Source organism: Halichoeres trimaculatus, unplaced genomic scaffold (assembly GCF_033239565.1).
Source record: "Halichoeres trimaculatus isolate MK-OKI-2021-1 unplaced genomic scaffold, fHalTri1.1 fHalTri1_scaffold_2, whole genome shotgun sequence".
Classification (NCBI taxonomy): Eukaryota; Metazoa; Chordata; class Actinopteri; order Labriformes; family Labridae; genus Halichoeres; species Halichoeres trimaculatus.
The window spans coordinates 22,961,828-22,987,506 of NW_027437180.1; the positions used below are offsets into that span (position 1 = coordinate 22,961,828).

The 25,679-nt window shown below is 40.8% G+C and overlaps 2 protein-coding genes across 4 annotated transcripts in view; both read right to left on the reverse strand.

The window, feature by feature from the left end:
- LOC141804869 (caskin-1-like) overlaps positions 1-19,055 on the reverse strand; it is a 44,680-nt gene extending 25,625 nt beyond the window's left edge. For all 3 annotated transcript variants that reach the window (XM_074689537.1, XM_074689530.1, XM_074689521.1), the window contains exons 1-4: positions 18,275-19,055; positions 7,260-7,311; positions 2,802-2,899; positions 10-155 (exon numbers count right to left, since the gene is read on the reverse strand). In XM_074689537.1, coding sequence (XP_074545638.1) covers positions 10-155; positions 2,802-2,899; positions 7,260-7,311; positions 18,275-18,368 — 390 coding nt within the window. In that variant the 5' untranslated portion in view covers positions 18,369-19,055. The remainder of the gene's footprint in view (positions 1-9; positions 156-2,801; positions 2,900-7,259; positions 7,312-18,274) is intronic.
- A 1,365-nt stretch (positions 19,056-20,420) lies between these two features.
- On the reverse strand, positions 20,421-25,108 carry socs1b (suppressor of cytokine signaling 1b). Its single transcript, XM_074698289.1, has 3 exons — positions 24,704-25,108; positions 22,642-22,823; positions 20,421-21,667 (listed from the first exon to the last, which is right to left on the reverse strand). Exons 1-3 carry the CDS (start codon positions 24,962-24,964, stop codon positions 21,343-21,345), a joined length of 768 nt encoding a protein of 255 aa, XP_074554390.1. The 5' UTR covers positions 24,965-25,108; the 3' UTR covers positions 20,421-21,342.
- Positions 25,109-25,679: the final 571 nt, after the last annotated feature.

Here is a 25,679-nt window from a genome sequence, read left to right on the forward strand (position 1 = left end):
GACAGTTACCCCGTCGTAGTGTCCGTGCTGAGATGAAAGGTGGAGAGGGATCTGTCCTTCATCTGACTGTCCGTTGACAGACGAGCCTGCCTTCAGCAGCATTTTCATAGGCTCAGTCTTCCCCTGCCACGCAGCGTAATGCAGAGGACGCATCCCTGCACAAAATCACACACACACACACACACACACACACACACAAAACCAAAGATGACAGCCCAATAAAAAATTACACACAGAAACACACTAGAGAGTATAAAGACACAGGAGCATGCAAACACACACGCTCTGTTTTTGTAATCTTATGGACAGTAGCCTCCAACCATTCAGCAGTCAAATATAATTTCTTCATACATTTTATGGAGAATCCAGAAAACAAAATTACTGTTGAACCCACATGCTGTCAGCAAACTCGTGCTGTAAAAGCTGATACTACCCAAAGTGTTACTGGAACTAAAACAAATAGTTAAATGATCAGTAGATTTTATAGAATCATGAGAAAAAGTGTACAGTGAAGCTCTTTTCAAACATTTCTTTTTGCTTTTGCAGCATTTTTTTGCTCAGACTCAGAATACCTCCTGGAAATGCAATCTTATTGTGGTTGGCATGTTTCTGACCTTTTGACCGTGGGGGTATTGTTTGTGAAAGCACTGAAACCCTCGGGACGTCAGAGACAAACTGCTTCAGACAAAGGGCAAAAAAATCCCCTTCATGTTGCCTAACCAGTCCCCAGAGGACCTCGCACGAAACTGAAGATCGCAACCCACACCTGGAACCATTCAGGAAATGTAAGGTAAAGCACAGTTCACTTCAGTTCAAGATGAGAATCCACCATGGAGTGTTTTAAGTGCTTCTAACTTGAAGACATTAAACACCACTTTGTAGCAGTGGCTGCAAGGAGCAACGAGCATATTTCTGATGGCAGTAGCCCAAGACCCCCAGACTTGATACCAGCGATGAGCCACATGATGGAGTTGAATAAAGAGGCCCTGCAGGCCTGGCTTCCATGAGGGAGTCCTGACTCAGATGAGTGGTGCTGGCAGGATGAAGAGACACAGCGGCTGTTGGAGTTACAGAAGCTAAAGCCTCAGTGTATGAAAAGATGTGATGGAATATGATTTTCAGGCAGCAGACTCACAGAGCCTCCAGAGAAGAGAGGACTTTAGACTCCAAACCGAGCAGGGAGAGAGACTCTGAACTTTTTGGAGGACTGGCACAATGAAACAGACAAACCAGGTTCTTTTGGAAGACTGCCACAGGTGATATGACCTATTTCTTGTGCTTGTGTAGTCAATGGGTTAGTTTTTCCTGAAATTCTGAAAGCTTCCTTGTAGAAGTGTGAGGTTCACATACGACTTTCAAATGGTCAAATGTTTTATTTGGCAGACAATAAAAAAGACAGAGGAGGAACACATTCATTTGCCTTCAAATGAAGAACCAGTCAAGTCTGAGGACAAGAACCATCTGTTTATTTTTACATTGAATGCGCTAAAATGCTATCATTACAACAGAGGGTTTTTCCAGCTCCTGAAATCCCCTGGACTACATCCTCCCAAGTTTCCTGCCAGTTTCAACAAAAACAAAGTTGTTTGCCTCCTTCTCTTTTAATTGTTTTTTTGAAACAGGATATGCAGTCCAGACGCTCATTCCTGCAGGATATGCGAGTGAGTGACCTTAAATTGATGACAATAACAACTCCTAGAAAAGATTGACACGGTCTGGGTGAGGACCAGAACTTCCAAATAAGAGGAAACAGCTTCTCTCAGGAATTATTCTGAAACCTGCAACTTTCTGGGTGACTTGAGATGTTGAAAAACAAGCTGTGAACACAGCATTGATGTAGTTGAGTTAGAATGGCACAAATCATCGTGATTGTTGAGTCTCTGATATCCTGATAAATGTAAGAATTCACTCCTTTTTGACTCTTTTTTTAGGCTCCACCAGTTTGGATGATTGTCTTTTTTATTAAGTCTACAGTTAATATACCTAGCTTCACAGATCCCTCAACTTGGGCTTAGTATCTTACTTTAAATATCAACATTCAGCAATCAGCAATGACACATTGACTCAGCTGCTGCAGTCACTCCGTGATTCCTCTTCCCCCTTTTTGATTTTTCTGAAAATGTTTGCTGGTATTGATGCTTTTTTCAAAGATGTGGAAGTGGAGGCAAACTGGTGACACCGGCAGCTGTAAAGGAAACACAGTGAGCTGAACACTGTTTATACCCTGAGTGAAGCTGAAGAGAGAGTCAGCCCACTCGAGAATTGGTTGGAGTTTCACTTTCACCTTCAAGAGGAAGTGATAACACCTGGTGAGGATGCGTGCCAGTTGTAAACTTCCATCAAGAGCCACACTGGGCATGACTGACTGGGAGTATAGTGACAGCATAGCCAACATCCTGCTGGGATTTTATCTCCCATCTGCCCTGAGATTTCTTCTTCTTCTTCTTCTGGGATCTGGCAGTGAGAGCTGTGGATATTTGCTGCTCTGCTTCCTGTTGGCTTTCAGTCCTGCAGCCACAAAACTCCTCTTCTTCTTCTTCCATTGTCTATTGTTTGCTGTGCTCACAAATCTGTCACTCCTCATAAACACCGAACCCTACACTTATTTATTTTTTTGTTGCATTTCCACCTTTTGTTACATAACGCAGTGTTATTGGTCATGCAGGGAAAGCCAGGAGTATGTTTGTTTTCCTGCTGTGATTTTTTTTTTATTATGGGGCTTAGCTCTTTGAGCTTTGTTCCTTTTCTCTGACAACAGGGAGCTGAAAAGACACTTATAATCTGAGTGTGTGTGTTTTTACCTTTGTGGTCTTTAATATCCACTGCTGCCTGGGCCTCCAGCAGCAGAGAGATGAGTTCCTTGTTTCCACTCAGGGCAGCATGATGCAGCGGCGACAACCTTCACACAGACACACACAGACAGATTATGTATAAAAATACACATATTCATGGATTGGGTGTAAAACCAGAGCATAACTTTGCTGAAATAATCTCCAGCGTAGTGCAGCTCCTCCCCTCAGCTCTGTGTGAGAGACAGGAGGGGGCAAATGACCTACTTCCATTAATAAGCAATCTCTCTACCCTGGAGCTGAGCGTGAACACAGTGCGTCTGTGTGTGTCTGTGCGTGTGTGTGTGTGTGTGTCTAATGGATCCCTGGTGAATATAAGGGCCGGGCCCTGGAGTCAAATCAACGAATCATCAGTCATTACACAAGAAGCTGAGTCCAATTATCTGATTCCAATCAACATAATAAAAAGATCTTTGTTATCTGATGGAGGCAAATGGAACACAATCGCAAACCAAGCATGTGCACACATAAAAAGACAATCATGAGCCTAAATATAGCCAAAATCCATAGATGTTCATTCAGATCTTATATGGGAACATTTAGAAGACAATTAAAAGCTTTGAAATGTTGGCATTCCTTTGAGGTACTTAAAGTGATTAGATTTACAAAGTTTCATGTCTCAGAGATAGACTTAAGCTAAAGTCATGATACTGGATATCAAATATTCACTCTGTAGAGGAGATTGCACATAATTTTCTTGCTGCTGTTAATTGAATGCTAAAAAATTGTGTCCACCATGACTTAGGTTGAAAAATCTTGCTGTAATTTGATGTTTTCCCCACAAGAAGTCTTACGTCATGTCATGGAAGGCAGTCAGGAAAAATGAACCATTCAGGAGGTTTCCACTTTTTTTAGTCAACTAAAAACCTTTTGTAACAAACTTACTATTCTTTTGGATTAGCCTTCAAGACCACCTGATGGATTTAAGGGTACAGTTTTACAAATTCTTGTTCTTACAGCAGTGGCCTACAAGGACAAAAGCTCCTGTGAAGCACGATATGTATGATTCTCCACTGGTCAAGTGTTTATCATCAAAAAAGGTCTGCCACAATGTCAGGACTCAATCTATTCACTTATTCAGAGCATTTCGTGAAGCCATTAATGAAAGTATGTTACCAGTTTATTTTTTCTGAGCTAAAGTAGAAACCGAGCAGTAACCTCTGGTCTAAAGTTATGAGGCAATAAGGAAGTGCTAAAATCTGAAGTTCATGGAATGTCCGCTTAACGCCTCAAACACACCAGATATGTCTTCAGTGCGACTCTGTTGAGCTGCGTCTTGACTGGGTTTGCCAACTCACACTGGCTGTGTGTTCAGCTGCATGACTGTCAGACAGCTGGAGTCACAGGCCGAGGAGTTCCCACACTTCCCACTCCATTGATAAATCTCTCTTTAGTCATGTTGGGCTGTAAAACCTCAAACCTGTTGACTCCTGGTCTGGCTCCGCTCATTATGTCTGTTTATCATCATAGTCAAGCTAGATATGAACTGATTTATGACACAGTTTGTCTTATTTGAAATTTTACCAAGTGTTTTAGGTAGTTTCTGGTCACGACTTCCTGTCCTGCCTGAGCTTCCTTACACTGAATTTATGCATCAAAGCCCCGCATCCAGCAAAAATAGGATAGCTGCATATTACCTGCAACTTGACGACCAGCCACGCAAACATACTGCAACAGAGCAGATCCAGTGTAAGTTGACACACTGACTTGGATGGAAACCAACTGATTGGTACAGAACGGAGATGCACTGCAGATGCATCTAGTGCATTTCAGCCAAAAGGCTGGCCCTTAAAGCACCGGACACCACACACCAAGCCAAAAAAAGCAATTTCACAGCAGAAATAGAAATGTTTACAGCCTGGTACAAAAAAAGTGTCTCCTGTCTGTGTGGTGAAAGGCAACCACTGTACAAGGGGCGAATTCTTGTCTCTAACTCAGCAGTTTAGAATATATTGAGATCACGAGTTCGCTCAATCAGAGGCACAGCTCAGCAGGTGGCTTCCCTTAAGATGTTAGTGAGGAGTCTTAAGCCCCGTTTACACGACAACGTTTCATCTAAAACGCTGTGAAAACGCAGAGAAAAAAATCTGCGTTTACACGGAAACGCTGATGGACTGAAAACGCTGTAGTAAGCATGCCAGGCCTGTATGTGGTACTATAACTGTCTTGTCCAGAAGCCGCTTTTGGGAGATCTCCACCGAAGTAGAGTTGAGCTGATCATCTGGTGCATTGGGGAATACTAAGTTAAAAAGTGGAGTAAAAGATGCACATTTTGTTGAAAGACGGTCAGCAGATACAGCAGATTGAGCAGCACAAGCACGACACGGAAGTTCACGAGGATCGTAACAATGTCCTGTTGTATGCGTGTGCGTGAGGCAGAGTGTGATGTCAGCGTTTCCACTGAAAACACCGGCTTACTGTTTACACGGCAACGGTGTCGGGAGCGTTTCAGAAAAATCCCGCTCTGGAGGCCGTTTTCAAAGGTTTGCATTTTAGGTCGGCTAAAACGGTGTTTCCGTGTAAACGCGAGGATGAAACGCAACACAACGTTTGCGTTTCACCCTAAAATTGTTGTCGAGTAAACGTCCCCTTAGCGTCCCACATCACATTTTTCTGCACTTACTGACATTATGGAGACATGCAGTGCACTTAGATTACTCAGGTGACGCACTCAAAATGGTCCAAAAAGCTAAGTGTAGAATGCCAGACACTTCTTACACTCAATAGTCACCATATTGGCTACATAAAGGAAGGGGCGGGTACAGATAAAAAAATGGTTGTTGGATGTAATCAATGAAAAGCAGAAGAACATGTGAACAGTTGTGAAATGCAATTGTAGTTTCCAGTAAGCACGAAGCTGCAGTGTTTGATTTGGGACAGAGTACGTATGCATTTCATGTACTGACGGAGGTACATGATTTGGGACACAGCATCTGTTTCAGGAACAAACAGGCGCAACATGAAACTACAGCCATTCATTATATAGTCTATAGTAGAAACATGCTCCTATATATGTAAAATGTTTATTGAGCTAATTAAACACAACATCTTTTACCATACCCCTCCGTTCTACACTTGCCGTACTCTAACAAGTGTGCTCTGCTAAAAGCCGCAAAACCCTACACATTGCCCCTTGATGACCAGCTTGTTGTAACCACAAGTCAACAGAAACAACATTTTGTTTCACCCACATGTACGCGGTAGCCTTCAGCATCTGCGCCAAACCGTGCTCTGAACTAACTTCTATGAAAAGCCATCAGCAGAAACATCAAACCCTCAGTGCAGCAGCTTTTAGTGACATAGTGGAAAGACAAATAGTTCTGCCTACAGGCAACAGACTGGTCAAACAGAACAGAGCTCTCACTTACCCACAAGACCAGGACTTAACTCAGACCAAAAGCCAAAAATTTAGTTACTACTTTACCACAACACAAGACCTTTTTTTAACTCTGTTCAACAAGAAAGTTGTTTTTCGTTAACCCGGCTGATGCTGTGTGTCAAGTGAGAAGAAAGCACACTCTACCTTGTGTTCCTATGTGAGATGCTTTAAGCTGTGACAATGTGTTTTACAACCTGTGTATGCAGAACTGTGGAAAATTCAATTTTTGGTCACCTTTCAAGGTATTACTTGCTTTTTATTGAGCACTCATGAAAACTTTCCAACAGTTGATAACAGTTCAAACATCAGTCTCTTTTAACGTCCGCCCAACACACATCATCCGGCTCTTGTGAAACTTCCCTTTGAGAGCTGGCCAAATGAAAACAATGAACTTGCTTAAACCATTCAGAGAGTCAAATGGAGCTGCATATTCACACGGTAACTCTCTGGCTCCATCAGGATGACCTCTTTCACATCATCTCATTGATTTAACATTGACTTATGATACATTGTGGGAAATATTGATGATAATCACGTTTCAGAGTCCCTCAGGCAGGTTTTAACACTGAGTTCAGAAGGACTGCCCTGAATTTTATGTGAACACTTTTAGGAGCCAAGCCACCTTTAATCTTTACTGAGTTTCAATATGTTTTGATTGAACTACAAATATTTTGGTTAAGACTGATTTAGGGAGTCTAACCTGTTTCTACTATGCAATGTGCACCTTATTTATATTTCTGTTTCATTTTATTACAGCTCTTCTAGGATGTATTTACTCCAGGGATCACTGAGTCAACCTGCGATACCTCTACAAGGTGAAAACTCTGGAAGCCAGCAAAAGCAGGAGTTTAAGAGGTGTTATTCATCAAATAACGTCAATGAGCAGTTGCTAGTTGAGACTTACAGCTACAAACATAAATGAGCCAATATTTGTAGCAATAAATAGAAAGGCAGATTACATAAAACTTGAAGGAAAATGAAAAAAATGAATGTTATAAAAATGTGCTTCAGGAAGAGTTGCTCTCTCTCACCCGTCTGCATCCTGGATGTTTACGTTCACCCTCTTTGCTGCACCGAGTAGCTCTGAAAGAAGAAGACAAGCAACAGGCTCATTACAAAAACAGTCCAAGTTGAGATCTTTTTAGTATTCAGTGATTCATTTAATCTGTCCTTGTACAGTTTCTTATATTTCTTTCCCACAGAGAGTCATTGGCTACACTTCTGTACCCATAAGCACCCTTAAAAAAAAAAAATTTCCAAACTCAGAAAACAGTAACAACAACAAAGGTCAGAACAAAGTGAAAAGATAAAGAAGACAAAGAGAAGTCTGCCTGGGAAACTGAGCAAAAACCTGTAAAGACCAATATAAAAAAATGTGATATTTATATGCAAAAAGGGTAATCTGAGTGTCTCAAAGTATCTATCTTAGTCGACAGAAGCTGTAATATATGTATCTTCTTCTTCAACAGTGAGGAGCAATTTCAGCCATGAATACTATGATTATCACTGTACATTTTCAACCAGCTTTAGTGCCCACATATGCAAAGAAGAAGCCTCCATGTCATATGAGCATTTCAAAATAAATAAAGATGCTAAGGAAGTATGTTACGATGCTGGCAGACACCCAATAATAACAATGCATAAGAAGAAGAACATATTTTAAAAACATAAACAACTTAAATCTATATTATTCCAACCCTCCATCGATGTGACTATTTAATTTCAGTTCAAACACCGGAGTAGCGCTTTCCGAGTTGTGTACATACACACAGCTAGAAAAAAGGTCAAGCTAACATTAGCATCAGTTTAGCTTATTGCCCTTTCTGACATTTAACTGTCATTATACACTGAGAGCCATGATAATGTTTGCAGTGAATGAAATTAGGCTAATATTTGCAGATGCCAAATTTACACAACAAATACTTGAACATTCACTTGTATTGGCTAAGTGCCCATTCAATAAAATTCCTATAAAAGAAAATAGAAAATATTTTATCCTTTTTAGTTTTATTCTACTAAACCTGGTGTACTTTTAATACTTCAGCAGTCCCAGTCCTCCAGGTCCTCAAGTAAGCTCCTAGAAACAGCTAAAATAACAATCATGCAAATGTTAGCAGCAGCTAAGTTAACAGCAGCTTCTAACATCTGCTAAAGAGTGTCAGTCGAACCCTATTTTCAGCTTTTCAGTTTAATAGCTTCATTGTACTAACCCTCTGAAGATGTTTAATGTATTTCATGCCTGAGAATGCTTAATTTTTTTTTTTTATCCAAGCAGAGCTCCTGGAATCAGCTCCCAGGCTAACCTAATGTTAGCAGAACCTCCTCTACTTCAAGCTATTTCTGTTCTTCTGTGTCTATTAAAGAGTGTCAGGTTTTTTACTGTTTAACTTTGTGAACCTATAAGTTTTTAGATTTCTAATTTTTATTTCACTCAATGGTTAAAAATACACAATTTTGAAATTATGGTGGAAAAAAAAGGTTGCTGATATTTTGCTAGCTCTGACCAACGTTAGGCTAAACCTACAGCTAGCTGTGTTTTGTTTTCCCATGATCATATTATCACTTACCAAATAGTAATACAATAACAAAAGACAAACTGAAAATACTAATGCGGTGCGTACAGCCTTTTTTGAGAAACTAAAAATGTCACGTTATTCAGGGCTTGTAAATTATGCTATTGGCTCAGCAAGACTGGCGCACTCGCGCATACTCACACCTGCACCTCAGTGCTTCATACTGAAAGCACTTCTGTTTGCTGGTGTCAGCATTGAAACACTTGCGTGTCATCTGTTTGCATGGGTAGCTATTGGTCACAGTGTTCAGCTAGAAGTTTCCTATGAAATATTAGCAGCATTACAGTTAATATTAAATGCAAGTGTGGTAACACAATGTGAGTAGGATATTAGATGTTATTTGATTCCTGCACACACACATGCTCCAGCCTGACCTCGGTGTGGTGTCTTGGCTATTGGTTCTGGAGATTTATTGCTTTGAGGTAAAAGTTATCTCTCATTCTTGAAGCCTCAGCAATGAAGCACCTGTGTCATCGCAGAGCAGGATCGTTCTCACGTGTTGGCTCTTTCATTCTCAGCCTCTGGACAGCTCGAAGAGTGAAAGCAGTTTCAATCAGTGGGTCAAGGTTTCCATTTCAAAACAAAATTTATTTAATTAGAGGCTTATTACCATGTAGTTACATTCATCATCATTTGCACTATAGAGACAAAACTTTGTTTGACTGATGCATTTAGGTAAAATTGGGTTGAATCTGTCTTAAAGAAAAATAAGGCACTTAAAGGAGTAGTCACTCTCATGTCCATTGGTACACACACTTTTGTTTTAATATATTTTTAAAGTATGTGTATGCATCTGTGCTTGTTTTTGGGTGATTGTGTTTTTCATAATCTTTACTCTGACAGAAGCTTCCCAAAGATAAAGGCTCCAAACAGCAGGAAGAGGCACACACACACATGCACACACAAAAAGCTCACAAAAACCAATGTACACACTCGGAAAAAGAACGGCTTGTCTGTTCCTCTGCATCTACTTTTCCTTTTTTTTTTGGTCAAACCCTCTTAATCCACAGGCCATAATCTGTGGCTGTTCTGTAATCTGGGGAAAAGCTTCTCCCTCTCTCTGCAGCTCTATCTGCACTTCATCCCTTCATCCTGCTCTCACACTCTAATTTTCCCTGTAATTTGCTAAAGAGCGGCATGCTGATTGGTGGCTCTGCTGTGTCTGTTTACACACCACAGCTGACATCATTCTCCTCTGCATGTGTGTGTTTGTTTGTACATCTTGCCACCAACCCTGTACGATCTATCTTGGATTAAAAACAAGAACCAGCCCCTCCCCCCTCTTCTTCTTCCCCCAGTGGATAAATCAATGAGCGCAGATATCTGTGTCATCATCGGAGAGACACATGACACAGGATAACAACAAAAAAACTTGTGACAGGGCCACCAGATTTCTCCAACAACGAAAATGTTTCCACTTCCTTTTCTACATTAGATTATCTCTCCTTTACAACATGAATTCTGGATCACAGCATTATTTAATAAAGCTCCCTTCCTGACCCAAAACCATGATGTATATTTAATCACATGTCCTGATGTAGCTGCCGAGACACGGTGTCATTCAGCCGCCCATTTCTTTCATAAATTGTATCACACAATCCTTTTGAACTCGAATTTATGCAGAATCCATATCTGACTTGAACTGATTCTCTAAGAGTATTACCATAATGCGTCTCTGATGGTGTCCTTGGACCAGGGTTCACATTTCATTGTGATAGTTTTAGGAAAAACACTGCAACTGAGCCCCCGTTACCATGGCGAGCATTTTCTATGTGCCATTCTCACAGGCTGTCAATCACTTGGCAGCGATTACCATGATATTATTTTGCAGCATCTCGCTCAAATTGTTGCTATTTTAGACCTTACTTGGCATTCAAAACCCGTCGTTCACAATATTTGAAACCCTCCGCCCTTTAACAGAGGGTGCAAAATAAACTTAAAGTGTAACAGAGCAGATTTCCCATGAAAACCCCAGGAGAGGTGAAGTAGAGGGCTTCTCAGGGGTTCTCATTACCAGAAATGTTCTGAAGTCCAGTTTTTCTGGCGCCTCAGACTTTGCCTGTCATTATAAATTTAGAGTGTGTAGCCTCAAAGCAAATGCCATCCCTGATCCACCTTTTTTTACCCTGTTTTAGACAAGTGCACATATACTGTACAGGGACCGGATTCAGGGTCACAGTGTGAAACAGTCCTGGAAATGCATCATACTTAAAATTACAAAAATCACACAGAGATCAAGATGATTAAATGAAATGTTTAAGCTATCAAATAGAAAATAATGAGAAACACTTGGTAACTAACTACTACTTGTTGCACGATACAGTTGTTCAGAAAAGTAAATATTACATCACTACAGCAGCAAATATTAAAGTTGTAGCAGTTACGTTTTTCTTGTGGTGCTCCAGTTCTCATAATGAGGATGTCTTGTCTCTCAGCTCATTAGCCTGTAGGCACTTGAAGCTTTCTGAGTAAGTCCAGACAATAAGAACAAAGAGAGAAAATGTTAACCAGTAACTCCTTGTCTCCTCACATTAAACCTTTTAAAATGGAGTTACCGGCTTTGGCAGATTTATTATGCATTAAACTCATTTCAGCTTTCAGGAGAATCTAGGTCAGTAGTGGCAAATTGGAAAACTGAAAAGAGAGTGAAGTGCCAAAGAGTGCTGTGCACTGATATGAACATGACAGGAAGAATGCGATTTCAAGAAAGACACCAGACAAACTTAAGTCCTCTCTGGAGATCAGTGTTAAGTCTAGTAATCATAAATGGTTCTCTAAAAAAAGGTTTGTTATCTTTCTGGGCACTGAAATTAAACAGTCAATAAAAACATTTTACATTCTTTTAATTTTCATAAGACTTGAATAAAAAAAATGTCTCTTTAAAGTTTAAAGGTAAAATTAAAGGAAAAGTACATCATCAATCAAACATTCTTAGGCATTATCTTTTGGTTAATTCATTATTCAGAGAAGGTGCCTCATGTTTTATGTTCAGTACCTGTTGCTCTCCAGCTGAAAACTCAAGTAAGTATTTATGCTGTATTTGGGAAAAGGAAAGTTACTTGCCAAGTATCTTTGAATAAGAATAATGTCTTCATACAAAAAATCTAAACAAGAAAATTGTAAAAAAATTCTAAGAAATTTCCTTTACATCATTGGCAGATTATTTTTCCTCTTTACAAGCAGCTTTGGGCTTATCTTTTATCCATCCATCCATTTTCTATACCGCTTGTCCTGTTCAGTGACCTTCTTGCTGTGAGGCTGCAGCGCTAACACCATTGTGCAGCCCACTTTGTCTTTTAATATCTTGAAATTAGACATTTTTCTGGACTTCTCAGGTCAGCGTGGCTCACATTAAGTAATTTGATTTTTACCAAGAATGAGAAAAATGTAACTGAAGCAATAAGACACAAGACAACTCTTCCTTGGATTTGATTTTTTCAGTGTAAGTAAAAACAATAATGTATGCGTCAGAAAAAAAGGCCAGTACAGTTACACATTGTAAGACTGAGTGTCTGTTTCAGTATATTTTTGTGAGTTAAAAGAGACGTAATTATGATAAAGATTTTCTTATATCTCTAAATTAGAGGGATACTGAGCCAAGATTGGGAAAATGCTGCCAAGTGTTTTAAAACCAGCCTTCTGTTGTGTAGGAGGCAGATTAGAAAATGGCTAATAATGCCATCTTGTCATCCTCATGTAGAGGCTCCGTATTTTTGCTTTTGTTAATTACACTTTACAACAACCATTTTGAGCCAAAAAAGTGACAGAGAATTTCTGAAAATCAGCACCCAAAGATTTCAATAAGACTGAATATGTTATGATTTGAATGTATTCTGTGCTTGTTGTTCACAAATAACAATAAAACAACCCACTCCATCAGTGCACAGATCTCTTCCTCTCTGTGCACCACACATTTGTGAACCTCAGTGTTACACACCACACAAGTTCCACTGTGACAATGAACAGCATTATTTTGTCTTTTCCACATTCAGCTTCCTCTTACCTAAAATACACATGAGAGCAAACTCTGTGTATGCACAGCGCTGCTGAGCATAGTCCCAAAGACAGACCTGAAGAGTTTTCAGAAGTAAACAGGTTTAGGGCTGAGAGAAAAGATTTGAGAGAAACATTGTTGGTCCGGTTTGGGAAAGAAGAAGCAGATTTATCACATAACTATTTCTGTTCAATTGAAAAGGATATTTTGGGTTGTTTTTTTCTGTGTAAAACGCACTCATAAAACTTTCTGTACATAAGAAGATTCTATAGAAACTCAATGAAAATATAGTTTTAACTTTTCTCCCTTAGATAAAAAATGCCTAAAATTTGAGCTATAAATTGTTTTTATTCTATAAACAAGGCAACCTGACACGCCAGACGAACAGTTTCATATATCCGCCACGGAATTATTTCACTAATCCATCTGGGTAGCAGCTCTTCCGATTTGTTTTCAGAGGCAGGACTTTAAAATCTGCAGCTGGTGATTGGACGACCGTTCTGATTAACACACTCACCACGGACCAATCCACATCAAGCCACGGTATGACGTAGCTTATGTGAGCCGATGCTTCTAAGAAACAATAGATGAACAACTACTGAATCACGAGAAACAGCTGTGAAAAAGGCGTTAGACGACAGCTTCCGTTTTTATAAATTTAACTTAAGAATCAAATGAACGCTGACAAGTATGAAAGTCTGCTGGCGCCACGTCTGCTCCCACAGCTCCCGCCTCTCTTCCCTGATTGGGCTGGTTAGAATTTAGCCCAGTGAAATCGTTGGTCATTGGAGCCTGGCAAGATGGACCTGCAGGAGTTCAGAAACTGAATCGGGCAGGTCTGTCTGCTCTGCAAGGTTATAAACAAGGCAGGAAGATAATAATGAATGAACATGGTAGGGTCTCCCCGGTGTGATTGAAAAAAGTCACAATACCAAATTGATCAAGTGCCAAATCAGAAACCCTATTAGACTAATCATGTGTTTTACTGCCTTGAAGAAAAACAATCAAAAAAAACAGATTTAGTAGAGTTCTTGAATGCGTTTCTCCCCTGACCTTTGAAAGGCTCTTTTACTTCTTAATTTAGCACTTGAAAGAGCTAGAAAATGTTAGAATGTTAGAGAATAATTGTCACACTGGGTCATTAGCTGAGGCAGAGTCAGATGATCCCAATGTGGCAACCATCAGTCCACTGATGACCCTTAAGTTTGGTTTAAACCTCTGAGTTGAGCCTATGCGGTATAAGCACTATATATTTATTTATATATTTCTGCGCTCCACTCTTTCCAGTCTGCTCCAAAACACATGAGGGCAGTGTCGTCTGTATGAACAGTCTGATTGCCAGTTTCCAGTCTCACTACATGTTCTTTTTGCTTTGACACAGCAATACCAAACATATTTTATTTTACATGATACACGTTTCCTCTAATCTTACAGCAACTATTACAAGGGAGAATGGAGGGGAGATGTCAGAGGATAAGTAGCCGATGTGCTGCAATTCAAAAAATGTTGTAAATACAGGTCAGTGGACCAACCACAAGACTTGCTGTTTGTGCCAGCTGATTTCACTGATTAGTCCCTGCTCTCTGTTTTGAAGGTGAAGTAATCAGTGAAATTAGTTGGTGGAGTTTTTGGTTGGAAAGAAAACCTGCAGCCTCTTGGCCCTCCATGACACAAGTTTGAGATCCCTGGTTTAGGGCTTCAGTTTCTGGTTCTGTCTTCCACTCTGTTAGTCGAGTGTGGCTAACCTTAGCAGAGCTAGCACCACCAGCCTTCAGTTCTCTTAGCAGCTGAATGTCCACATGTTTTTACTGGCTACACATCACTTCTACAACTTATTTCTGCCAAACCCGTCACACCAAGAGATGCTTACTCCAACCTGTGCTTGCTTGCATCCAGGTAGTAGGGCAACACATGTACCAGAAGCCGATGGCTGCTTGAGGGAACATATGATGAGATCTGGCACTGATTATCGTAAGGGGACAAAATTAAAACGAGGGCTGCAATGACAAATCGATAGAATTATTAAAAATCAATAAATAAAAGCTTCAACGTTTTTCATCATCCCGTGATTATTGCACCACTGAGTCTTCAGTTTATTTAGGTTAAGGTTAGCAACTAGCTGAAAGTACAAAACCTACATGACTGTAGTGTAGTTTGTGTAACTCACGGGGCCACAGGACTGTATATGTCACATGTGTACGTCACATTTGAACAGATGAGCATGGCATGGTAGTAGGACTACAATGGTACAGCACCTGAAACTTAAACACATTGGGCTCTTTTTACATGCCGTAAAATGGATGTTATGTCTCTTCAAGCTCTTCTTGTCTTTGTATCAACTTGTCGTCCTGTTTGTCAACCCCGAAAAGTTCTTTAAGGGTTACGTTAGCTTTAGCTGCTACAGGTGGTAGGGTGGAGGGGGTGTTCTGATTGACCTGCAAGTGAAAAGATTGAGGACACATTTTTGATTAATTGCTTTTTTGGCCCACTAAGCTCCTAATCTGATGCCATATCAGTGTATTTTCTATTATTCTGCCCACACTGTTCAAAGGAGTTTGTAATAATTTATAATTTTGCAACTTTTTTGCAGAACTCAGGTACATCTGAGCCATAACCTGTTATTTAACTGTTGTCTCAGTGCTTTTTCTAAAAGATTTTCTTTTCTTCTAACAAAACTGATAAAGAGAAAAGGGGGTTTACTTTGTTTCCAATTTACCAGTTAAACCTAAAAATAATCATCAGAGTAAACGATAACTAAAATAATCATTAGCTGTAGCCCTAGTTAAAACTAAATGATTGCATCCCAAACAAATGCTTCAGTTGTGAACAACAGACACATGCAGACAACTGAGAGGTGCAGTAAAGGGTTTAGAGCAGCGTAAACTACAGCACCACTTGCTGTGACCTCCTGACTTTACCCTCTGCATTCAGTCATAGCTGCTCAACCTGACTTCATGGGAACTTTTTCTTGGGGGGTAGGCAGGAAAAGGTCTGAGAAAAGCTTGCTTGTTTGTATCTTTACATGATGCAGCCCATCTTCACGTCAGATTTGGATGTTTTGTGGAGTTTTGAGCATGTGTTAGAGGGGTCACATAGGTACAGAAAGACTGACCTGATAGATCTGATTTGACTGGAACTGTTTCAGACATACTATTTGAAGTGGGCTTTGATCTTTTCCTCTAATGTTCAGATAGAAAGCAAATGGGCCTGAAAATATTGAAACTGTTGCTTCGGTTAGTTTGACTGACTGTGAAATTCCCCAAGATGTTCCTGACACCTCTCCATTTCATGTAATCAAATCTATTTCAGCCTTTAAATGATCAAAGAGTTAATATTACAAATGCAGGCAGACCACCTGACTCACAGCTGAAGTGTTTCTGTGCAAGCCAGCCGGTGATTGAAATGTGTGTTAGAGGTGTTAGAGTGTGTGTAAAGACGGTGATTCTCCAGCAGAGAAAACTGACTTCCTGTTTAATTATTCAAACATAAACCTGGAGTCACGCTGTCACACATGCACCCACCATGCATAGCTCGCCCTTTTAGCCTTTTTGCCATCACTTCCTCACCAGTCACCTCCGCTAAACCACATCTCTGAAACTCCCTCCTTCTGTTCTGCACCCTGGCACGTTTCCTCTCCCATTCTAACTGTCCTCACCCTTCACTCCCCTCATCCTCACCCCTATCCCACCTCCCCCTTTCTCTTTTGTCAGTGTGCAGTGGACTGAGCACTCAGTGCTGATCTGTTCTGGCATTTGAGGAGAAGCATTTTTCTTTTCCATGGCACTGCTGGAATGTCCAGATACAAACACACACGAGAGGAGAGGAGGTGACGAGAGAAGGACAGGGAAGGAGGAAAAGATGGGATAAAAGGAGGAGGAGAGGAGAGGAGAGGAGAGGAGAGGAGAGGAGAGGAGAGGAGAGGAGAGGAGAGGAGAGGAGAGGAGAGGAGGGGAGAGGAGAGGAGAGGAAAGGAGGGAAAATTTTAAAAAGAGGAAAGGACTGAATAGAAAAGAGGAGAGGGAGGACTGGCAGAAAATAAGGGGTAAAATAGAGGCGGGCAGGACACAAGATTGAGAAGGAGAGGACGGAAGAATAGAAAAGAGGAGAGGGGAAGAGGGGGAGGAAAATGATGAAACAGGTGGGGAGGAGAGGGGAGGACAAATATAGATAGATAAATATAGATAGAATATAGAGATATGGCAGAAGAAGATCTGGGGAAGAATGTGAAGGAGGAGGAGGTTGTAAAAGATGAGAGCAGGAAGGAAGAGATGAGAAACATAATGAGGAAAAAAAAGAAAAGAAATGAAGATGGAGGAAAAGAAAAAGCAGGCTAGATAGGAAAATAGGGGGGATTTCAAGGAGGTCGGAGTGGAGAAATAGGTAGATGAGAGGGAAAAGAAGACTTGGGCGAAGAGGGTAGGGGACATGGCAGGAAAGGAGTGAGTGGATAAAACAAGGGAAAATCCAAGGAGGAAAAGGCAGGGGACAAGATGGGAGAAGCAAAGGAAAGAGTAAAGGGGAGGGAAGACGGAGAGTGGCATACTGGACAGTGGAAACGGAAGAAAACGAGAGAAGAGGAGTTACTCAGGTGAGAGAAGGGGATAGGAGAGCAGAGAAGGGAAGAGAAGATGAGAGGGGAGGAGAGGAAAAAGGGGACCAAAAAGGAGGAGAGGGGATAAATTCAGCATGGGAGAGGAGGAGAGCAGTTTCAAGGCTGTAATTGAAATCTAATTATCACCTCAAGTCCCAGCTGACTTCACGTCAAGCAGTCAACGCACCCGACCACGCACGCGCGGTCCGACTGCCACATCTGTGCGCATGCAAATGTCTGCACGTGCGCACTCACGATCATCACATTATTACCGCCAACATCTGGCGTCTTCACACACCACTAATCCCCACGTCCCAAGAGCGGTGCATGGAACCTTCGTGTACTTTCACCTCTCACCCTCAAACACACACTCACACTCTTTACCACAGGCACTCACACATTTTGTATTCATTCAGGCACACACACACACACACACACACACACACACACACACCATGGTGGTAAATGTGTGACAAGCATTTCTGGCTCCTAATTACATTCTAAAGTCTCCTCTCACACTTGTGCAACGTCATCACTATCACACACCCAACGTCATAGCACAAGTACCCACATGCATGCAGGGGAAAGCGCACACACACACACACACACACACACACACACACACACACAGTTATACAGTGCACCATTTAGGCTAAATGGCATCACATCAGATCTGGCCTGCACTGTCTTGACCTGGTAATGCCAGGCGCTGTGTGTGTGTGTGTGTGTGTGTGTGTGTGTGTGTGTGTGTGTGTGTGTGTGTGTGTGTGTGTGTGTGTGTGTGTGTGTGTGTGTGTGTGTGTGTGTGAGAGAGAGAGAGAGAGAGAAAGAGAGAGAGGGAATGGATGGATAGATTGATGGATGGATGGATGATAGAGGACTACTGACTGGCTTTCCCTGGCCGAGGTCTCTGTAGAATCCGCTGAGCTGTCAGCAAGTCCTCGGTCTTGACGGCCTGGAGCAGCTCCTGGTCCTTCCCCATGTCCCCTCCGTCCTGCTTCGGTCCACTCGGTCCCGCTCTCTTCCTCTGAGCGCCCCTCTCTCCTGCGTTAATCCGCTGCTACATCCTGCCGCCGCTCCGGGCCTCCCGCTGGAGCTGAGGCACGGAGGGATGGGTGCTGCTGCCAGGGGTGGGATGCTCTGGTTCGGCTAGGAGTCCAGTGCAGGTCCTGCTTTCACTCACCCTGCACGCGCGGTCTCCAAGACCCTCACACCGGCCACCGACCCACCTACAGACCGGACCTTGCTCCTTAGCGAGTGTCGGGATTCTCTCCGGCCGCGCAGAAACGCTCGCGACAGATTCCACAGATTCAATCCGCGTGACGATTTCGCCGGGTTTACGTGCGTGCCGTGCGTGAAAAACAGTGGAGCTCGAGCGCCCTCCTGTCTGCAGGGTCAAATCCGAAACCGCTGAATACTCACGAGATCCACAACCCCCCCAGAATAAAAACGCAGGGTCCCTGATGGTTAACGTGTGACCGCTGTCTCCTCCGCTTTGCTGGACCAGCTCGTGCCAGTTCCCGCGCGTTTAAACACACACACTCACATATGGCATTATATAAACATGAGCCTCTTGTGCGCGCGACACTCCAGTGGTTGTAATCCCAGTCCGTGAGTGTGAGCGCGTGCGGGCGTACAAGTCAGGAGAGGTCGTTTGACATCGTAATCATAATGTACTCAGTCGCGTGCAAGAGGGGCACAAGAGCGCGGGACAGTGGGAGCCCGGGATCGCGCAGACCCATGAGACACTTCACATAAGACATCAAATGTAGTTTGACGATTTACAGTGTTTCTTTCGATTTTTATTTGTTTAACAAAATGATTTTGCTTTTGCTGTCAAATAAATTCACCAAGTTTTAAACCAGAATTTGAGTTTTGTAAAACTATCAGATTAAAAAAAAGCTGTTCTTGCTTCTATGTGTGTCACTGAGGTGATGATGTTACGTCAACATTTTAAAGGTTAATTAGACAGAGATAATTTGAGGGCAGCACAAGTGTGTGTGTGTGTGTGTGTGTGTGTGTGTGTGTGTGTGTGTGTGTGTGTGTGTGTGTGTGTGTGTGGCTCCCTTGTGCAGGGCTAATTTAGACTAAAGGGGCCACTGCCAGTCAGATTTAGGACAGGAAATAGAACACATGATACACAACTGGTACTTCATAAAAAAGCCAAACAGTGTGGAGGGCTCTGGTTCAGCTGTAATATTTGATTAGAATGGCTGATAGTTGTTTGGTTTATCATGTCTTTTAATCTAAAGAGCATGGTTTCAAATAAACTGGCTGATTTAAGTATGATCCATACAGTCAGTTTGAATTTTAGAACTCCATAAAAAGTGTAGGCCTCGAATCCACACCTTTGTTCCAAAATAATATGTGAAGAAGAAGTACAGAGTTACAAAAAGTATCTAAAAAAATAAATAGCTCTGGAACACGTATATTAGCTCAATAGCACACAAGTGAAAAATAGAAAAAATGACCAACCTCTGTCCATGAGAAATGAAGCTGACTGCATACAGCTGCAGTTCATAGAGTGTCCACTCCAGTTAGGTTTGCAATAGCACAAGAAAAGATATACTTTCTGCTTCAGAAACCAATGGGTGACATCATTTAGGTTGTATCTATGTATTATATAGTCTATGGTTCGAAAGCCTTTTTTTTTTACTGCAAAATCCAACTTTTTTCAGCTAGGTACAGAAAACAACTCTGAATCGCTAATTTATACTAACACAATATGCGGGGAGTGAATCATTAACAAATTAGGTCCTACATATCTGACACTACCTGCATTCCTTTTTTTTAAGTCGTTGATGTGAGTTCTTTGTAACTGGGTTTTGAAAGATAAAACAAGCCAAAAATAGACATGTATTAATACTAAAAGACCATTAAGAACCTGGTTATGCTGGGCCTATTTGTTAAGCCACTTGTTCAGCCATGGGGCTTAAAAAAATTACAGAACGTCTTAAAGAATAACAGTTTGACTTTATTAAAATCTTTGAAAAAGCATCACACTTTCCTATACATAATTTAACTGAGCTGGCTATACTACATGTCAAGTGATTTCAAGTCATAGTGGAAATTTAAATCTGCATTAATCAAAACTGCTAACAAGGGAATGAAGTCTCTACAGCTTGTAGAGTACTGTAAATACCTTAAGCTTGATATTTTCTCTTCCTATTGGTGGTCAAGCAGCAGGAAAAAAGTGGGCTACAGAAAATCTGTCCAGTGGGTAAAAGTTAAACATCCTGTCACACAAACTAAACTAATGGTGACTACAACTTCAAAGTGTGAACTCCAGCTGCTTATCTTTCAGGTACTATCTTAATGGAAAAATTCTTGAGAGACATGCAGATTGTTGGATTACATACTAGGCTGGCTATTTACACTCATTCCAATAAAAAATTTTACAACTCACCCAGAAGACTACCTGTCGTTCTCCTGGTGAGTGACATAATTCACCTAGTAAACACTTTGTTTTCACCAGTGATCACAGCAAGAAAAACAGGTTGAAACACAAAAACATGAAGCCTTTAAAGACAGAAAACAAAACACATTTTTCTCAAAGTCAAAAAAATCTAATATTTCAGCCCTAACTTTATAACATTTCTGTTGTTTTGTCACCTTAAGGTCGAACATTGATTTATGCAGATTTAAGCAGCATATTTTACATTCATTTTGATGTGAAAAACAGACACATGAGGATAAAGACAAAGTTCAAGCAGCTTACATGAATGTTGGATTGTGGGACGGTTGGATGTCTCTATAGTATGTCAATGATAAAAGAGAATGATATCATGTACCACAGGTGTTCTTTATTATTTCGGTTGTATGTTTTATGCTGGTAATTATGTATTTACTATGAATAATTATTAACTCTTTAACAAATACAAAATCAAAAAACACAAAACTACTTTAATACCAAATATAAAATAACCAAAATCTTGAAAGTGACTTTCAGTGCATCACTATATACAGTGAGGATATGCACGAACATAGTCTCTGTCTCGACTGCTTAGTCCAGGTAAGGTGCTCAAATTCTCGGCTCCACATGCGCGGATGAGAGCTCTTCGACACATCTCTTTCAGTCGCTCAGGACGCTGCCGACGATAGGGTATTGTGAGTTTACAGGATGAACCTGTGTAATATGTGAGCAGAGCAAAAAGTGAGGGGAAAGTCCTGTGGCTGCCATGCAGACTGAAGAGCAGATTGTTCAGCTGGACCCGGACACTGGTTGGCCCATCATCACTTTGGTAGCTCAGAGTGAAGAAAACATCTGACTGGCCACTATCCCTGCAGCAAAACCACAGCAAAAAGTCTGTTAGTGCCTGTTTATTTAGTTAAATGTTTTACAGAATGCTTTTATGAAGACAACTACAGAATAACAATAAGTACTAATTGCTGTCCCATTTGTGGCAAAAAATATTTGAAACTGAATAATGAGTTGTAAGGAAAGAGAAAGGGGCAAGTGAAACAAAAATGACCTTATCAAAGGTCCAAACACACCAATTGTACTCAAGCAGCAACCTCTGGTGCTGATAAGCCAGTGAGGAAGTGCCAGTAACTGCAGTACCTAAGGTGGCCCCTAGTAAGCTGGCCCCAAAACTGAGTCAATCCCCATTAAGACCCATAGTGTTACACCTTTCCAGTAGAACTACATATTTCAAGCCTGGTGCAAAATCATTTTTAGTCTGTATTGTTTTTTTCCCATTCATGAAAACCATGTAGGCATGGCATATACCAACCCTCCCATTTCACCAGTTCCACTGCTCAACAATCTGTTTGAACAGGGAACTGGTTTTATATTTCTGAGATTTGTGGTTATGAGGCGCATGAGTTTCAGTTCTGCTTTGAGATTCCCATCAGTGACATTGTCATGTTAGAATTAGACCTCTTGGAGAGTTTGGCAGTCCACAGAAGCATCAATAATCTGCCAAAAAAGGCAGGCCACAAACCAACGGGAGATGAGACAGAGGTAGAGTTCATTATTCATACAGTGAATGTGTCTCATCAGCCTCAGCTTTGCATGAAAACAGGATGTCACAAAAAGACCTAATGTTTGCAAGTCATCCTTATTCTTTAAATATTATAAAGGAACCGCAAATCCAAAGAATAGCAACTTCCAAAGGCATCGCTGACTGAATATAAATAAATACACTTTATTTTTCAAAATAAGTTCAATTTAGGTGACAATAGCTTTCTGCAGGCAAGAACTTGGTTAAAAGTTGCACATATATCAGCTCTTAGACTTTTAAATAGAACCTTACCTGATGAGGAAGGTGCCAAGGGGTGCTGCTGTGAGTATATTGTGGGCTATTTCCATGGTCATTGATCCCCAGTAGTATCCACTGTGTTGAAGCTGGTGGTAGGTGTGCTTCACTAGTTTGTACTCTGCTGCGCTGCTGAATGGACGGAGGTGTGTGGGCAAGTTTGCAGCACCAGAAAATGGCTGAAAAGTGAAAATGAAAATGAAGAAATAGAAGAACTGTCTGTGATATGCACTGAGTGAAAACTTGTTAGACTGTGCGATTAAGGTTAACAAAGACATAAAACCACAGTTTTCACAGGCTCTTTATCTAAATACACACAGATAATGATCTGGATTCTTAGCCTTGGACATTGCCTCTCTGACTACATCATAAGGGTGCTTTTGTTGACCTGGTTTGCTGCCAGACAGCTCTTTTTCTTTCAAACAGGACACAGCTGTTCTACAAAAAAAAGTCAACATTAAAGCTAAATAAAACCCTACTCTTGATCTTTTTTCCCATCTGAGTTTGGCAGTGGCTAAACCTAAATAAACTTTGATATTTTCACAACTAAAGCCAGATGTTTTCAGAAGATTTCACTTTGATAAAGGTGTAGGGGAATATCACATTTTGAGCTAAAATAATCTTTAGTTTCCAGCTAGAGTGGGGCAGCAGTGTCCTAAAAGTACGTTTTGTGGTTTTGACATAATTTGCACCTCGATCTGCTCCCTGCACTTTATCACTTTGTATACTACAACACCTGAGGCTTTCCTTGGGGCTCTCTGGCAGAAAGGTCTGAATGCAAATCTTTCCAATAACAGGATATGTGCATCCTGATAGAAGACTTGCCGGTACTGATGAAAAACAGCACAGAACTTGTGAGTTATAGTTTTTAACGGTATGTTTGACATAAGATTGAAAGTGCAATCAGAAACCCTGTGACAACCCTCCAAATAAATTTTACAGGCAGCTGTAGCCGAAAGATACGTTTCAATCACAAATTTAATGTAACTTTACAACATTTATATGTTTCTGTTGGAGCATTTATTAAATCTAACCTGTTGTATTATCTGTGTAAAAGTTTCATATGAGGATTTGTTTAAGAAACAACTTTAATGTTTTAACATTAATGTTACCATCACACATACTGGTGATTTTTTTCCATATCGTCTTCTTCTAACAAATAGAAGAATTTATAATTATGTAATTGATTAATCATTTATTAATAGTTTTTGTTGGTTGTAGTGCTGTTTTGAACAAGTAAATTCAAATCTGCATAGCAGTATATCTTTTCTGTATTTTTTATACATTTGTTCCTGTACTGATACTAACACGTGTATTATTATTATTATTATTATTATTATTATTATTATTATTATTATTATTATTATTATTATCATCATCATCAATGGAACATTTCAAATGCTGTTGTAATGTAATAATTGTAATAAATTTTTTCATGTATTTTCACATCAATACTACATTAATTGCACCACAGTAAAAGTGGCACCAGGAAAAACCTGAACACACAAATCCTATCAAATAAATCAACATGAAGGATTTATTAGATTTCATCTCTGTCTACTGCCGCTGTGATGGTTTAAAGATGGAAACATTCTGTGTTAAAGACGTTAGTTTCTGTCTATGGTGTCTAAAGTCTTGAACTACATACAGTTAGTGAGTACAGATTGTGTTTAGGTCCTGCTCACTCTTTCAGAACTACTTTTAAATAGGCACCAGTTTCCTAAACATTACCCTTACATGTCGAAATATATGATAATAGGATAGGATTAAGTTATGCATAAATGTTTTTTGCTTGCATAAGAATTTGATGGAATGGACAATGTGAAATGGTTCTTTAGCTACCTAAAGTATATTTTGAAACTTTGTTACTTTCATTTCGCACATTTTTTAATTCAGTGCTACCTTTTTTTTCTTCCACAACTGGTTGTAACATTGGCTGAATCCAATCCCTGTGTTTGATTTCTTTCTTAATCATTTCCTAGCCATCTGTCCAAACCGACATCCTAGAGTCGTTAGCTCCATAGACTGTGAGTCACTTGACTAACTGCGAGTACTCTACCTGGCGCCAGGTGTCACCTTCTTCCTCGAAGCTGAATTTGTTCTGGTGCAGTAAATCAAGCCACTCCTCTGCTGGCTCTTGAGTGTCTGGTTTATCCCTCTCTGGGCTCTTTTTCCATTCAGGTCCTGTGGGTTCCTCGGGTTGCTGATCTTGGCTCTCAGCAGCTTGTTTCTGTTTCTGGCTCTGAACTACAGATTTATCAAGATTGTCTTTGACCATCCTACAAAAGAGAATCTTTTCCTTGACTGCTTGTTGAACCATTTCCTCTGCCCTTCACTGGCAGATCCTCCATCACTGAGTCCTCTCTGGTCAGTCATCAGCAGGACAGTCCTTTCTAAGACTCCATTTTGAAAACACCACAGTGTTTTAGAGGCTGGGGCAGCTCAGTTGTCTGGAGGTCTTTTGATCAACTGGAACACAGAAAGATAAATACAGACAGTTAGGAGTCATCATCGTATCATCAAAAACCAATCAACAGTTATCATCTTTGTGTTTACATGACAAACTTGTCGACAAAAAGCTAATTATTGTAACATCCAAAAGTTACTGCTCCCAATATATATATGAGGTTGTGCCATAGTGCAAGTGTGAATGCATCTCCCTCCTTTGATTAATGAGCATGTTTGATAACTCATGGAGAAGCCATCACCCTTTTGTTGTCAAATAATAGGAAGTCAGAGCTGCCATCAGACCATCGACCCAGGCAGTTGGGGATCAGGTGCCTTGCACAAGGGCACCTCAGCAGTGCTCAGGAAATGAACTAGCACCTTTTCAGCTACCAGCCCAATTTCCAAACTTGGCCCACACTGGGATCGGCGATCTTTCAGTACCCCAAGCCAAGTCCCATTGTACCATTGGACTGCGCCACTGCTGCCGCAGTAATCAACAAGCAAGCTGCTAATCATCCTGATGGTTAAATGAGTCAGTCTGGGTTTTTTGGTTCTGCAGGAAGTGAGTGGTGCACAATGAAACTACC

What these genes read in the sequence shown, in the direction of transcription:
- socs1b (XM_074698289.1), bottom strand. Translation starts at nt 24,964, where the DNA reads ATGGTTCAACAAGCAGTCAAGGAAAAGATTCTCTTTTGTAGGATGGTC. An exon ending in AAGGTGACACCTGGCGCCAG is followed by an intron (nt 22,824 to 24,703) that starts GTAGAGTACTCG and finishes TTCACTTTTCAG; the next exon opens with CCATTTTCTGGTGCTGCAAA. An exon ending in CTTGGCACCTTCCTCATCAG is followed by an intron (nt 21,668 to 22,641) that starts GTAAGGTTCTAT and finishes GTTTTGCTGCAG; the next exon opens with GGATAGTGGCCAGTCAGATG.